Source organism: Trichosurus vulpecula, chromosome 2, assembly GCF_011100635.1.
Source record: "Trichosurus vulpecula isolate mTriVul1 chromosome 2, mTriVul1.pri, whole genome shotgun sequence".
Lineage (NCBI taxonomy): Eukaryota > Metazoa > Chordata > Mammalia > Diprotodontia > Phalangeridae > Trichosurus > Trichosurus vulpecula.
The window spans coordinates 121,085,500-121,099,589 of NC_050574.1; the positions used below are offsets into that span (position 1 = coordinate 121,085,500).

Here is a 14,090-nt window from a genome sequence, read left to right on the forward strand (position 1 = left end):
TTAGAGATTGTAAATATCATTTTAGATGCATTTTTCTAAGTATATTTAAATACACATACATGCAATTATATGAACCTATCAAAACAAAAACTTACCAAAGAATTCTTGATCACTTCACTCCTATAAAATTCTAGAAAAGGAAAGAAAGAACAATTAGTACTGAATAATAAACAAAACCTTTACTATACTCTCTAACCTATAATCATTTTTCTAGTAAATTTTCCAATTAACAAAATGCTTTAAAAAGTTTTTGGAGATGTTAGTTTGCAATCTCTCACTATCCCCAGATGCCCAAACTTAGACATTAGAATTTATATTATAACAATATTAAAAAACATATTAATCACCCGATCAAGTCACAGCAATAAGAGTGAAAGAATTTTAAAATTGATTTTCAAAAACTTTCAATAAAGGTTTAGTTTAATAAAATAATAACTGAAATGCATTGCTTTATGGTTTATTAAATGTTTTCAATACATAATTTTTATTTATTTTCTCAGGTCAATAAGGTAGGTGATGCAAATATTTTTATTCCAATTTTACAAGTGAAGAATTTGAAGCTCAAAAAGGTTAAGCAAGTTGTCCACAATCACACAAGTGTCTGAATCAGAAGTAAATCCCAGTTTTTATAACTTCCTAGTCTTATATTATGATAGAAATCGGAACTGGACCTGGAATTTCTTTAGCACAGGAATTCCTCGGTGAAGAAACTCTCTACACTAATGCAGGTCAGTAACTCCTATGCAACTTATAGTCAGAGAACTGCCTAGATTAAAGATGTCACATTGAAAGTGGGGGAGGGGGAGAAAACTAGATTAAAATATTATAGGAAACATTTAACAAAATAAATAAAAATACAACATAATGTTAATTTGTGGTTTTCTAGATCAATATGCAGCCAGTAGGGATCCTTCCTATATGAGTTTGAGCCTAGAACACTGAGAGGCAAATCAACTTATGTCTTACTGACTTTGAGGCTACCTCTCTTCACTATACCATGCTGCGTCTCATATAAGCATATGTGAAAGTAAGCCCTTCTTTGTATTGTTTTCATAAGCTCTATTCTTAACAGAGACAGATATATAATATAGCATATATAGGTATAAGAGAATACAAAAGCATAATATAAATATAAAACATACAAAAAATGACAATAGAATAACATCAAGATCCTTGATCTAATTCTAGATATACTTATTCTATGACCTTGAAGAAATCATTTAATCACCTTAGGTCTGATCTCAGTGACTGGTAGTTATGGAACCTACATAAATAATTGCTAAATTAAGTATACTTTTTTCTGCATCTTGCCAACAATACTCAACAAGAAGCAACAGAAAAAGAAATCTCATTCAAAAATAACTAGAGAATGTAGAATCTATTCAAGAGTATACCTAACAAGACACAAGCAGAAACATGAATATAACTAAAAACACTCTTTACACAAATGAAGACAGACCTAAATAGCTGGAGAGATATTCACTGCTCATGTGTAGGCATTGTCAATATAATAAAAATGACAACACTGCCTAAATTATTTATTCAGTGCCATACAAAAACTAACAAAGGATTACTTTATAGCTAAAAAAAATAATAAGAAAATTCATCTGAAGGAATGAAAAGAAGTAGGAAAGGAAACCTAGCAGAACCAGATCTTAAAATATACTACAGAGAACTAATCTTCAAAACAATTGGTACTCATTAAAAATCAGACAGATCAATCAATGCAATAGATTACATAGACAGTAGACAGAAACTAATGTAGTAGCCTAGTGTTTGATAAATACCGAGACCCCAACTATTGAGTAAGGGCTCAATATTCCACAAAAGTTGCTGGTAAAATTAGAAAATCGGTCTGGCAGAAATTAGGTATGGACCAACATCTCACACCATATACCAAGTTAAGCGCTCTATGCATACACAACTTAGACATAAAAGGTGACATCATAAACAAATCAGATGTGTAAGGAAAAAACTACCTTTCCAATCTGCGAACAAGAGAACTCATAACCAAACAAGAGATAGTTTCACAGAAAATAAAAGGGGACAACTGTAATTGTGTTAAATGTTAAAGTTTTTGCACAAACAAAACCAATGGAATTAAAATTAGAAAGGATACAATTAACTAGGTAAAAAAAAATCTTTGCAGTAAGGTTTTCTGACAAAGATCTAATATCTAACATAAAAATGAAATGATTCAAATTTATAAGAACAATATCCATTCCTGAATTGATCAAAAGACAGGAATAGACAGTTCACAAAGAAAAATATCCAAGCTATTAATCACTATATGAAAGAAGTTGAAACAATGCTTAGGTTCCACCTCCTACCCATTAAATTGGCAAAAATAACGAAAACAGAAAAAAGTGATTTTTGAAAGAGCTGCAGGAAAACAGACATACTGCTGGAATATTGGTAGAGCTGTGAATTGTTGTTCTAGCTGTTCTGGAAAGCAAACTGGATCTTATATCCAAACAGTCACTAACTTGTGCATAACCTCTAATGTGATGATCTATTACTGGGCCTGTACCAAAGAGATCAAAGAAACAGGAAAAGGACTCATATTTACAAAAACGTTTATAGCAGCTATCTTTGTTACAACAAAGAACTGTAATTAAAGGGATGACCACAGATCAAGGAATGGCTGAAAAAATTATGACATGAATGTTAATGACATATTATTAGAAAGGACAAATGAGATGTTTTCAGAGAATCCTTACGGAAATATTTATGACGTGATACAAAGTGAATTGAATAGACCCTAGAAAACACTTTCTACAACAATACTGTAAAGCAGCAGTTCTCTCTAGACTACACTTTCAGGACTATTGTAAAGCAAAGGGCAGCTAGGTGGCACAACTGATAAGAGTGCTAGGCCTGAAGTCAGGAAAACTGATCTTCCTGAGATCAATCTGGCTTCAGACATTTAACAGCTGTATGACTCTGGTCAAGTCACTTAATCCTGTTTCCCTCAGTTTCCTCATCTGTAAAATGAGCTGGGGAAGGAAATGGCAAACCACTCCAGTATCTATGCCAAGAAAACCCCAAATGGGGTCATGAAGACACGACTGAACAACAACAATTGTAAAGAAAACCCCAAAAGATTTATGAATTCAGATCAATGCAATGACTCACTACAATTCCAGAGAACTGATAATGAAACATGTTACTCCCCTTCTAAAAGAGAGGTGATGAACTCAAGATGCAGAATAAGACATACATTTCTTGACATGGCCGAGGTGGGAATTTGTTTCTCTTAACTATGTATTTTCTTTTCAAAGGAACTATTTTTATTTTGTGTTCAATGGGGAGCAGGAGATAGAATGTTGGGGAATGCAGTAAAGCAAATAATAATAGGATTTCAAAAAGAAAAGAAAAGTTCTTAAAGCTATTAGCGGGGAGGGAGGAGTGTACAATGGGGAACAGAAGAAAGTCCAGAAGGAAACATAAAACGATCAGGAAAGCTATGAAAATTACATGTTGAATTTATACTTTTATTTTTGAAGGAAACAATACATATTAGAGATTGGTGGTTTCACATATACTCTTTTTTCTGTTCTACATTGTATTTGGAAATATTCTGTTTCTGGTGTTCATTAAATTCAATTAAAAACCTCAAAAAATTGCATGTTGAATTTATTATATACTTGAAAGGAAAAGCAAGCTATACCACTAGATATGAAATTTCTATTCAACTTTATATATTAAAATGTTTGCTTCATATGAAATTTTTTTAAAACATTAAAAAATTTAATGCCTCCTTCACCCCACCCATGAAGAAGTATGAAAGTACTAAGTACAGAATCAAAGAATTTCTAAATTGGAAGGGGATGCCTCAGTGGCCATCTAGTCTAAAACACCCAAAAAGGAATCTCAACTATAGTATGGCTAACAGGTAATCCTTAAATTCTTCCAATGAAGGGGAACCCAGTAATTCCCAAAGCAGTCCATAAACTTTCCAATAATTCTTTCAAGCTAGTCTTTCTTAATATCAAACCTATATTTGCTTCTTTGCAACTTTCACTCACTGCTCCTATTTCTGCCCTACCAGGCTAAACAGCTAAGTCTAGTATCTCTTATACATGAAGACTTAGGAACCTAAGGTAGCCAACCTAAGTACAAATAATTGAATAAAATAAACGGCTGACCTGACACAGTCAAGAGTTAAAAACGTTTACTTAACATAAAATGATACAGTTGTTAAACACGCATCAGAGATTCATGTTGACAATCCTGATTAACTTAAACATTTCCTGTTTTCCTTCTTGCCATTAAAACAATGCTCTTCCCAAGAAAGTATTGTTTGAATGGAGTGAAGAATTCACAAGGTCTTGGGTCTTATTCCCCACCCCCACCTCTACAATTTATGTTCATGAGGATGCCAGGAGATTTTCTATTATGCATAAAAATGCCTTTGTATGCTAGCTGACCACTTAGGAAGGGGTACTGGACAGCTGTATTCTCAAATTTCCACATAGTCTCTATTTCTAGTGTATTTCTACAGTATAGGATCTTCCCCATTCTACCTGCTTCCTTCCTTATAATGGTCCTTGAAATACTTGAAGACAGCTATAGTTCCCAGCTCACTCATTCCCTGGACTGCTTCACCTCCTCAGGAGCCCTGCCCTCATCATAGAATGGCTGCCTTACCTAGGGTCTGCTGTCCTGACTGATGAGTCTCTGGCTACTATCACCATTTCTTTTTTTTCTTTCAAATTCAAAATTTTTTTTTTATTTTCAGTACCAAATTTTCTCCCTCCCTCTAGCTCCTCCCCCACCCATTGTGAAGGCAAGAAATACAATACCCATAATATGTATGATGTCACACAAAACATATTTCTATTTTAGACATGTTGCAGGGGTGAGAAGGGAGCAAAAAAAAATAAACTGAAAAAAATGCTTCAATCTTCACTCAGACTTCATCAGTTTTCACTCTGGAACTAGATAGTATTTTTCATCAAGAGTCCTTCGGAAATGTCATGGGTCATTGTATTGATCATAGAAGCCAACTTGTTCTTAGTTGATCACTGTTACCATACTGCTGTTACTGTGTACAACGTTCTCCTCGCTCTACTGACTTCACTTTGTAGCAGTTCATGTAGGTCTTCCCACATTTTTCTGAAACCATCCTGCTCATCATTTTTTACAGCAAACAGTATTCCATTATAATCATATACAACAACTTGTTAAGTCATTCCACAATTGACAGACATCCCCCCTCAGTTTCCAATTCCTTGCCATCAAAAAGAGTTGCTATAAATATTTCTATAGAGAAAGATCTTTTTCCATTTTTCTTTGATGTCTTTGAGATTCAGAACTGGTAGTGATGTTGCTGAGTCAAAAGGTATGCAGTTTTATAGCCCTGTGGGCATGGTTCCAAATTGTCCTCCTAAATGGTTGGATTGGTTCACAGCTCCACCAATAGTACATTAGCGTACTTATTTTTCACATCCCCTCCAGCATTTGTCATTTTCCTTTTCTATCATCTTAGCCAATCTAGTGAGTATGAGATGACACCTCAGAGTTAAATTTTCATTTCTAATTATTAGTGATTTAGAGCATTTTTCATGTGACTATTGATAGCTTTTATTTCTTCTTCTGTAAACAAACTGCTCATAGCCTTAAATTGGGGAATAGTTCTTATTTTTATAAAACTGGCTCAGTTCTCTACATATTTGAGAAATTAGCCCTTTATCAGAAAACCTTGTTGCAAAAAAAAAATTTCCCAGTTTCCTGCTTTCCTAATAAATTTGGCTGTATTGGTTTTGTTTGTGCAAAAACTTCTCAACTTACTGTAGTCAAAATTATTCATTTTATCTCCCTGATCCTCTCTATCTTTTGTTTGGTCACGGATTCTTCCCTTGTCTATAGATCTGGCAAGTAATTTTCTTTTCCAATTCTCCTCTAATTTGTTTATGATATGACCTATTACATCTAGATCATGTACCCATTTTGAGCTTATCTTGGTGATATGAAATGTTAGTATTCCAACTAATTTTTAATCAGTGCTTCAAAGGCCCTTTATTCAATGCAATTTTTATTGTAATATGCTCAGAAAGGAATGCATTTAGTGATTCTTTTTTCTGCATTTGTTTGCAAAGTTTTTATGACCTAATATACAGTCAATTTTTGAGAAGGTGCTTTGCACAGCTAAGAAATACTATGCTCCTTTATTCCCATTCAATATTCTCCTGAGATCTATCATATCCAATTTTCCTAAAATTGCATTTATCTCCTAACCTCCTTTCTCGTTTACTTTAGGGTTAAATTTTATCCTTAGCTGAAAGAGGCAAACTGAGGTCCTCCATTATTATGATTTTACTATTTCCTCCTGTAATTCATTTAATTTTTCCTCCAAGAATTTGGACACTATGCCATTTGGTGCAGTATTAATATTAATTCACTGTCTATGTTACTTTTCAAGAAAATGTAGTTTCCTTGATTATCTCTTTTAATTAGGTCTGTTTTTCCTTTTGCTTTGTTTGAGACCATGATTGCTACCCCCGCCTTTTTTAATTTAGTTGAAACATAATAGATTCTGCTTTGGCTGCTAATTTTAACTCTGAATCTTTCTGTTTTAAGAGTTTCTTGTAAAGAACATACTGTTGGATTCTGGTTTCTAATCCATTCTGCAATCTTCTTCTGTTTTATGGGTGACTTCATCCCATCCACATTCAGTTATGACTGCTCACTATCTATTTTCCATCATCCCATTCTCTTATATGTATCCTCTTTTTTTTTTTCACCCTGTTCCCTCCTCGAGAGTGTTTTGCTTCTGACCAATGCCTTACTTAATGTACCTTAATCTCCGACCATTCTGGCTATTGCGAAATATTTTTATGACAGGTTGAGAATTTTACAGAACATGCTGTGCTTAGTCACAAGCAGTCAGTTTGATATAATAAGTATACAAACACCAAAATCAGCATGCACAAGATGATGATGGCTTCAAATAGCTACAGAGACAAACCTATGTTGCTTGAAATATCCCTGTTGTCATACGGCAAAAACATATTTGCAACGTAATTGGGCAGTTGTTTTCCCTGCTTAAGATGCTATTAAAGAATTCACAACACAAGTACCTTAGACCACTATTGCACTGCCTTATGCCAAAGTGGGCTGAATAATAACTGTAATTTTTTGGTCAATTTTTTTAAGCAGGTTTGGTCTGGTACACTTTCTAGATTTTTTGGGGTGGGGGGTACTCATTGTACTTTCTCTTACTCTCCCATCTTGGCTCTACCTCTTACATACTGGCTCTACCTCTTTCTGACTGTTTAAAGTATCCCTTTCCTAGTTTGATTAGTATCACATTTATTACACAGAAATGTGGTTGATTTTTGCTGGTTTACTTTGTAACCTTCAATTTCCTTCTAATTGGTCTACCAGTCTCAACTCCCCGTTCTAATCCATCCTCTGCTCTACTGCCAAAGTGACTTTTCTAAAATGCAGGTTTGATGGTATCACCAACTACCTCAATAAATTTCATTGTTTCCCTATTACCTTAAGGGTTAAATATAAATCCCTTGCTTGGCATTTCAAGCTCTTTATAACTTAGCCCATTCCTAGTTTTCTTAGACTTACTTGCTCCCACTCACTCTATGATCCAGCTACACTGGCCTCCTTTATTCCTTGCACATGACAATCTACTGCCCATCTCCATGCCTTTGCAGTGGCTGTCCCCTGTGCCTGAAATGCATTCTCCTATTACCTCCACCTACCAGTTTCCCAGAGTTCCTTTATGACTCAATTCAAATACCATCTTTTTACAGGAGACCGCTCCCAGTGCTAGACCTTCCAAGTTACCCACCAAGGTAACTTTTCATCTACTCTGTATCTTCTATATTTCTACTTATTTATATATTGTCTCCCCCCCTTAGATTGTGAGTTCCTTGAGGGCAAGAAGTCTTTTTTTGTCTTTCTTTGTATCTCCTTTTCTTTGCAAAGTACCCAGTACATATTATGTACTTAATAAATCCTTATTGACTAGCTGAAATCTTGAAAACATGAAGGAAACCAATTGTAATAAAACTAAAAAAAATGGAAGTAATCTTAAGAGACTGATGCACAGAGAAATTAACAAAAAACTTGGATTTTAAAATACTATGTGCAAAAATGTTGAAAGCAAGTGCAAGTAACATATGATGATTACAATGATAATGAAAGAACAATGTCAAAGGTGTTAAGACTCAGAATGAGCTGAGGCTGAAAAAGGCAAAGGGCAGAAAAAAAATTTTACTTATGTTGAAGAAAAGAAGAGGACAAAAGAAGAGTTAGGACCATTGCTCTTGGTGGGTAGACTGAAAACAATACTGTCCTATTCTGACTTTCCTTGTTTTCTCTACTAAGCTATGTTTGAGTTAAAGTTACTTGGTCCAGACAAACTATATCCTCTTATACTAATTAAGAAATGGCAGAAAAGAGGGAGAGGTAGAGACAAAATGGCAGAGCAAAGGCAAGGAATCACATGAGCTCTCCCCTCCACATACCTTTAAATACTAACTATAGACAAATTCTAGAGGGGTAAAACACACAAAAAGATAGGATGAAACAAATGTACAACTTAGAAGGTCAGCAGGAAAGGTCTGTCACAACTGGGTGGATATGGAACACAATGCAGCATAGGCCCCACCATAGCAGACCAGGAGCCTCAGGACATAAGTAGACCTGGGGAGGTACTGAATCCCCAGCAGCTCTTGGTCCACAGCTGGGGGGGGGGGGGAATGGGAGGAGTTTGAAAATCAAGAGAGGTAGAGGAAAAACTGGGAAGAGAAATGAGAGTGATGCAGGAAAATCATAAAAAAAAATGAGTCAACAGTCTGGTACACGAGATACAAAAAAATACCGAAGAAAATAACACCTTATAAAACAGACTAGGCCAAGTGGTAAAAGAGGAACAAAAAGCCAATGAGGAGAGGAATGCCTTAAAAAGCAGAATTGGTCAAATAGAAAAAAAGGCACAAAAATTCAATGAAGAAAGAGACTCTTTAAAAAGGAGATGGACAAATGGAAAAGGAGGTACAAAAGCTTAGCGAAGAAAACAACTCCTTAAAAACTGGAATCAAGCAAATGGAAGCTAATGACTGTCTTTTTTTTAATTATAAATTTATTTTTTATTTTTAGTTTACAACACTGAGATCCACAATTTTGGGGGTTCCAAATTTTCTCTCCCTCCCTCTCTGCCCCCTCCCCACCCCAAGACAGTGTGTAATCAAATGTATGCTTAAATATACCTTCACAATAAACTTATTTACATAGTAGTCCAATTGTAAAGTATAATTATAACCAATGGAATGAATCATGAGAAAGAAGAAACAAAACCAAAAAAGGAGAAAAAAAGAGAACAAATAGTTGGCCTCAATCTGCATTCAGATTCCATAATTCTTTCTCTGGATGTGGATAGCTTTTTCCATCATGAGTCTTTTGGAGCTGTCTTTGAACCTTGTATTGCTGAGAAGGGCCAGGTCTATCAAAGTTAGTCCTTACAGATACCATGTGTCTGTAATTGTGTGTAATGATCTCCTGGTTCTGCTCCCCTCACTCAGCATCAGTTCATATAAGTCTTTGCAGGTTATTATGAAGTCCATCTGTTCCTCATTTTTTTTTGAGGGGGCAGGGCAATTGAGGTTAAGTGACTTGCCCAAGGTCACACAGCTAGTACATGTGTCAAGTGTCTGAGGCCGAATTTGAACTCAGGTCCTCCTGACTCCAGGACCAGTGCTCTACTCACTGCGCCACCTAGCTGCCCCTGTTTCTCATTTTTAATAGCACAATAGTATTCCATTACATTCATATAATACAATTTGTTTAGCCATTCCCCAATTGATGGGCATCCCCTTGATTTCCAATTCTTTGTCACCACAAAAAGAGCTGCTATAAATATTTTTGTACATATGTGTCCATTTCCCACTTGTGTGATCTCTTTGGGATACAGCCCTAAAAGTGGTATTGCTGGGTCAAAGGGTATGCACATTTTTATATCCCTTTGGGCATAGTTCCAAATTGCTTTCCAGAATAGCTGGATCAGTTCACAACTCCACCAACAATGTAACAGTGTTCCAATTTTCCCACATCATCTCCAGCATTTATCATTTTCCTGTTCTGTCATTTTAGCCAATCTGACAGAAGAGATGTGGTACCTAAGAGCTGTTTTGATTTGCACTTCTCCGATCAATAGTGATTTAGAGCATTTTTTCATATGACAATAGATATCTTTAATTTCTTCCTCTGAAAACTGCCTGTTCATATCCTTTGACCATTTCTCAATAGGGAATGACTACTTATAAATTTGGCTCAGTTCCCTGCATGTTTTAGATATGAGGACTTTATCAGAGACACTGGTTGTAAAGATTTTTTCCCAATTCTCTGCTTCTCTCCTAATCTTTGCTGCATTGGCTTTGTACAAAATCTTTTCAGTTTAACATAATTAAAATTATCCATTTTGCATTTTGTAACACTACCTCTTGTTGGGTCATGAATTCTTCCCTTTCCCATAAATCTGACAGATAAACTATTCCTTGCTCTCCCAAACTGCTTATAGTATCAACCTTTATGCCTAAATCATAAACCCATTTTGACTTTATTTTGGTATACGGTGTATGATATTGGTCTATGTCCAGTTTCTGCCTTACCATTTTCCAACTTTCCCAGCAGTTTTTGTAAAATAGTGAATTCTTAACCCAGAAGCTGTATTCTTTGTTTTTATCAAAGAGTAGATTGCTATAGTCATTGACTACTGCCTCTTGTGTAGCGAACCTATTCCACTGATCTACCACTCTGTTTCTTAGACAGTACCAAGTAGTTTTGATGACTGCTGCCTTATAAGACAATTTAAGATCTGGTATGGCTAGGCCACCTTACCTAGTATTTCTTTTCATTAATTCTCTCAATATTCTGGACCTTTTGTTCTTCCTGATAATTCTGTCATTATTTTATCCAGCTCTGTAAAATAATTTTTTGGTAGTTTGACTGGTATGGCACTGAAAAAGTAAATTAATTTAGGAAAAATTGTCATTTTTATTATGTTAGTTCGGGCCTAACCATGAGCAACTGATGTTTTTCCATTTATTTAGATCTGACTTTATTTGTGTGAAAAGTGTTTTGTAATTGTGTTCACATAGGTCCTGGGTTTGTCTTGGCAGGTAGACGCCCAAATATTTTATAGTGTCTACACTAACTGTAAATGGAATTTCTCTTTCTATCTCTTGCTATTGACTTTTTTTAGTAATATACAGAAATGCCAAGGATTTATGTGGGTTTATTTTATATCCTGCAACTTTGCTAAAGTTGTTTATTATTTCAAGTAGTTTTTTACTTGATTCTCTAGGATTCTCTAAGTAAATCATCATATCATCTGCAAAGAGTGATAACTTAGTTTTTTCTTTACCTATTCCAATTCCTTCAATTTCTTTTTCTTTTCCTACTGCTAAAGCTAACATTTCTACTGTCAAATTAAATAATAGGGGTAATAATGGGCATCCCTGTTTCACCCCAGATCCTACTGGGAATGCACCTAGCTTACCCCCATTACATATCATGCTTGCTGATGGTTTTAGGTAGATGCTACTTATAATTTTAAGGAAGACTCCATTTATTCCTATGCTTTCCAGTGTTCTTAATGGGAATAGGTTTTAAATTTTGTCAAAAGCTTTTTCTGTATCTACTCAGATAATCATATGGTTTCTGTTAGTTTTGTTGTTGATATGATTAATTATGCTGATAGTTTTCCTAATATTGAACCAGCCTTGCATTCCTGAAATAAATCCTACCGGGTAGTATTGTATTATTCTCCTGATAAGTTGCTGCAATCTTTTTGCTAACATTTTATTTAAAAATTTTGCATCAATATTCATTAGGGAAATTGGTCTATAATTGTCTTTTTCTGTTTTGACTCTTCCTGGTTTAAGTATTAGTACATTATTTGTGTCATAAAAAGAATTTGGTAGGACTCTGCATATTTTCCATATATTCCATAAAGTATGGGAATTAACTGTTCTTTAAATGTTTGATAGAATTCACATGTAATGACTCTGGAGATTTTTTCCTAGGGAGTTCATTAATGGCTGGCTCAATTTCTTTTTCTGAAATGGGGTTATTTAGGTATTTTTCTTCCTCTTCTGTTACCCTGGGCAATTTATAGTTTTTAAATATTAATACATTTCCCTAAGGTTGTCAAATTTATGGGCATACAATTGGGCAAAATAATTCCTAATTATTATTTTCATTTCCTCTTCATTGGAGTGAATTCACCCTTTTCATTCTTGATGGTGATAATTTGGTTTTCTTCTTTTTTTTTTTTAAATCAAATTAACCAAAGGTTTATAAATTTTATTGGGCTTTTTTTTTTTCATAAAACCAGCTCTACGTTTTATTTATTAGTTCAATAATTTTCTTGATTTCAATTCTATTAATCTCTCTTTGGTTTTCTGTAATTCTAATTTGGTATTTAATTGGGCATTTTCAATTTGTTCTTTTTCTAGCTTTTTCAGTTACATGCAGAATTCACTGATCTTTTTATCTATTTTATTCACGGAAGTACTTAGAGATACAAAACTTCCCCTAAAAACTGCTTTTGTTGCATAATATAAATTTTGGTATATTGTTTCATTATTATCATTCTCTTAGATGAAGTCATTGTTTCTATGATTTGTTCTTTGACCCATTCATTCTTTAGGATCAGATTATTTAGTTTCCAATTAATTTTTAGTTTATCTTTCCATAGTCTTTTATTACAAATAATTTTTATTGCATCATGATCTGAAATGGATGCACTGACTATTTCCACCTTTCTGCAATGGATTGTGAGGTTTTTATGCCCTAGTACATAGTCAATTTTTGAGTATGTGCCATGTCCTGCAGAGAAAAAGGTACATTAAATTTTATCCCCATTCAGTTTTCTCCAGAAGTCTATCATATCTACTTTTTCTAAAATTCTATTCACTTCCTTAACTTTTTTCTTGTTTATTTTGAAGTTAGATTTATCAAGTTCAGAAGGAGGAAGGTTGAGGTCCATAACCAGTATAGTTTTGCTGTCTATTTCTTCCTGTAACTACCTTAACTTCTCCTCTAAGAATCTTTATGCTATACCACTTGGTGCATATAAGCAATGATATTGCTTCATTGTCTATGGTGACTTTTAGCAGGATATAGTTTGCTTCCTTATTTCTTTTAATTATATCTATCTTTGCTTTTGTTTTGTCTGAGATTAGGATTGCTACCCCTGTTTTTTTTTCTTTTTTTGAAATTTTATTTTATATAATTTATTTAATATATTTAGTTTTCAGCAGTGATTTTCACAAGAGTTTGAATTGCGAATTTTCTCCACATTTCTACCCTCTCCCCACTCCAAGATGGTGTATATTCTGGTTGCCCTGTTCCCTAGTCAGCCCTCCCTTCTGTCACCCCACTCCCCTCCCACGCCCTTTTCCCTTCCTTTCTTGTAGGGCAAGATAAATCTCTACGCCCCATTGCCTTTGTATCTTATTTCCTAGTTGCATGTAAAACATTTTTTTGTTGTTGTTGAACATGTTTTTAAAACTTTGAGTTCCAAATTCTCTCCCCTTTTCCCTTCCCACCCACCCTCCCTAAGAAGTCAAGCAATTCAACATATGCCACATGCGTATAATTATGTAAAACCCTTCCACAATACTCATGTTGTGAAAGATTAACTATACTTTGCTCCTTCCTATCCTATCCCCCTTTATTGAATTTTCTCCCTTGACCCTGTCCCTCTTCGAAAGTGTTTGTTTTTGATTACCTCCTTCCCCATCTGCCCTCCCTTCTATTATCCCCCCTTTTTTATCTTCTTCCTCCTTCTTTCCTGTGGGGTAAGATACCCCATTGAGTGTGTATGGTATTCCCTCCTCAGGTCAAATCAGATGACAGCAAGAATCACTCATTCCCCCTCACCTGCTCCATCTTCACTTCCTACAGAACTGCTTTTTCTTGCCACTTTTACGCCAGATAATTTACCCCATTCTATCTCTCCCTTTCTCCCTCTCTCAATATATTCCTCTCTCATCCCTCAATTTGATTTTATTTTTTTTAGATATCATGCCTTCATGTTCAATTCACCCTGTGCCCTCTGTCTA

At 34.8% G+C, this 14,090-nt stretch overlaps 1 protein-coding gene across 1 annotated transcript in view; it reads right to left on the bottom strand.

Annotated features, from left to right (window-relative positions):
* UVRAG (UV radiation resistance associated) overlaps positions 1 to 14,090 on the bottom strand; it is a 416,256-nt gene that overhangs the window by 347,450 nt on the left and 54,716 nt on the right. Inside the window, exon 3 of the mRNA XM_036745375.1 lies at positions 96 to 130. Within this exon, the coding sequence (XP_036601270.1) occupies positions 96 to 130 (35 nt within the window). The remainder of the gene's footprint in view (positions 1 to 95; positions 131 to 14,090) is intronic.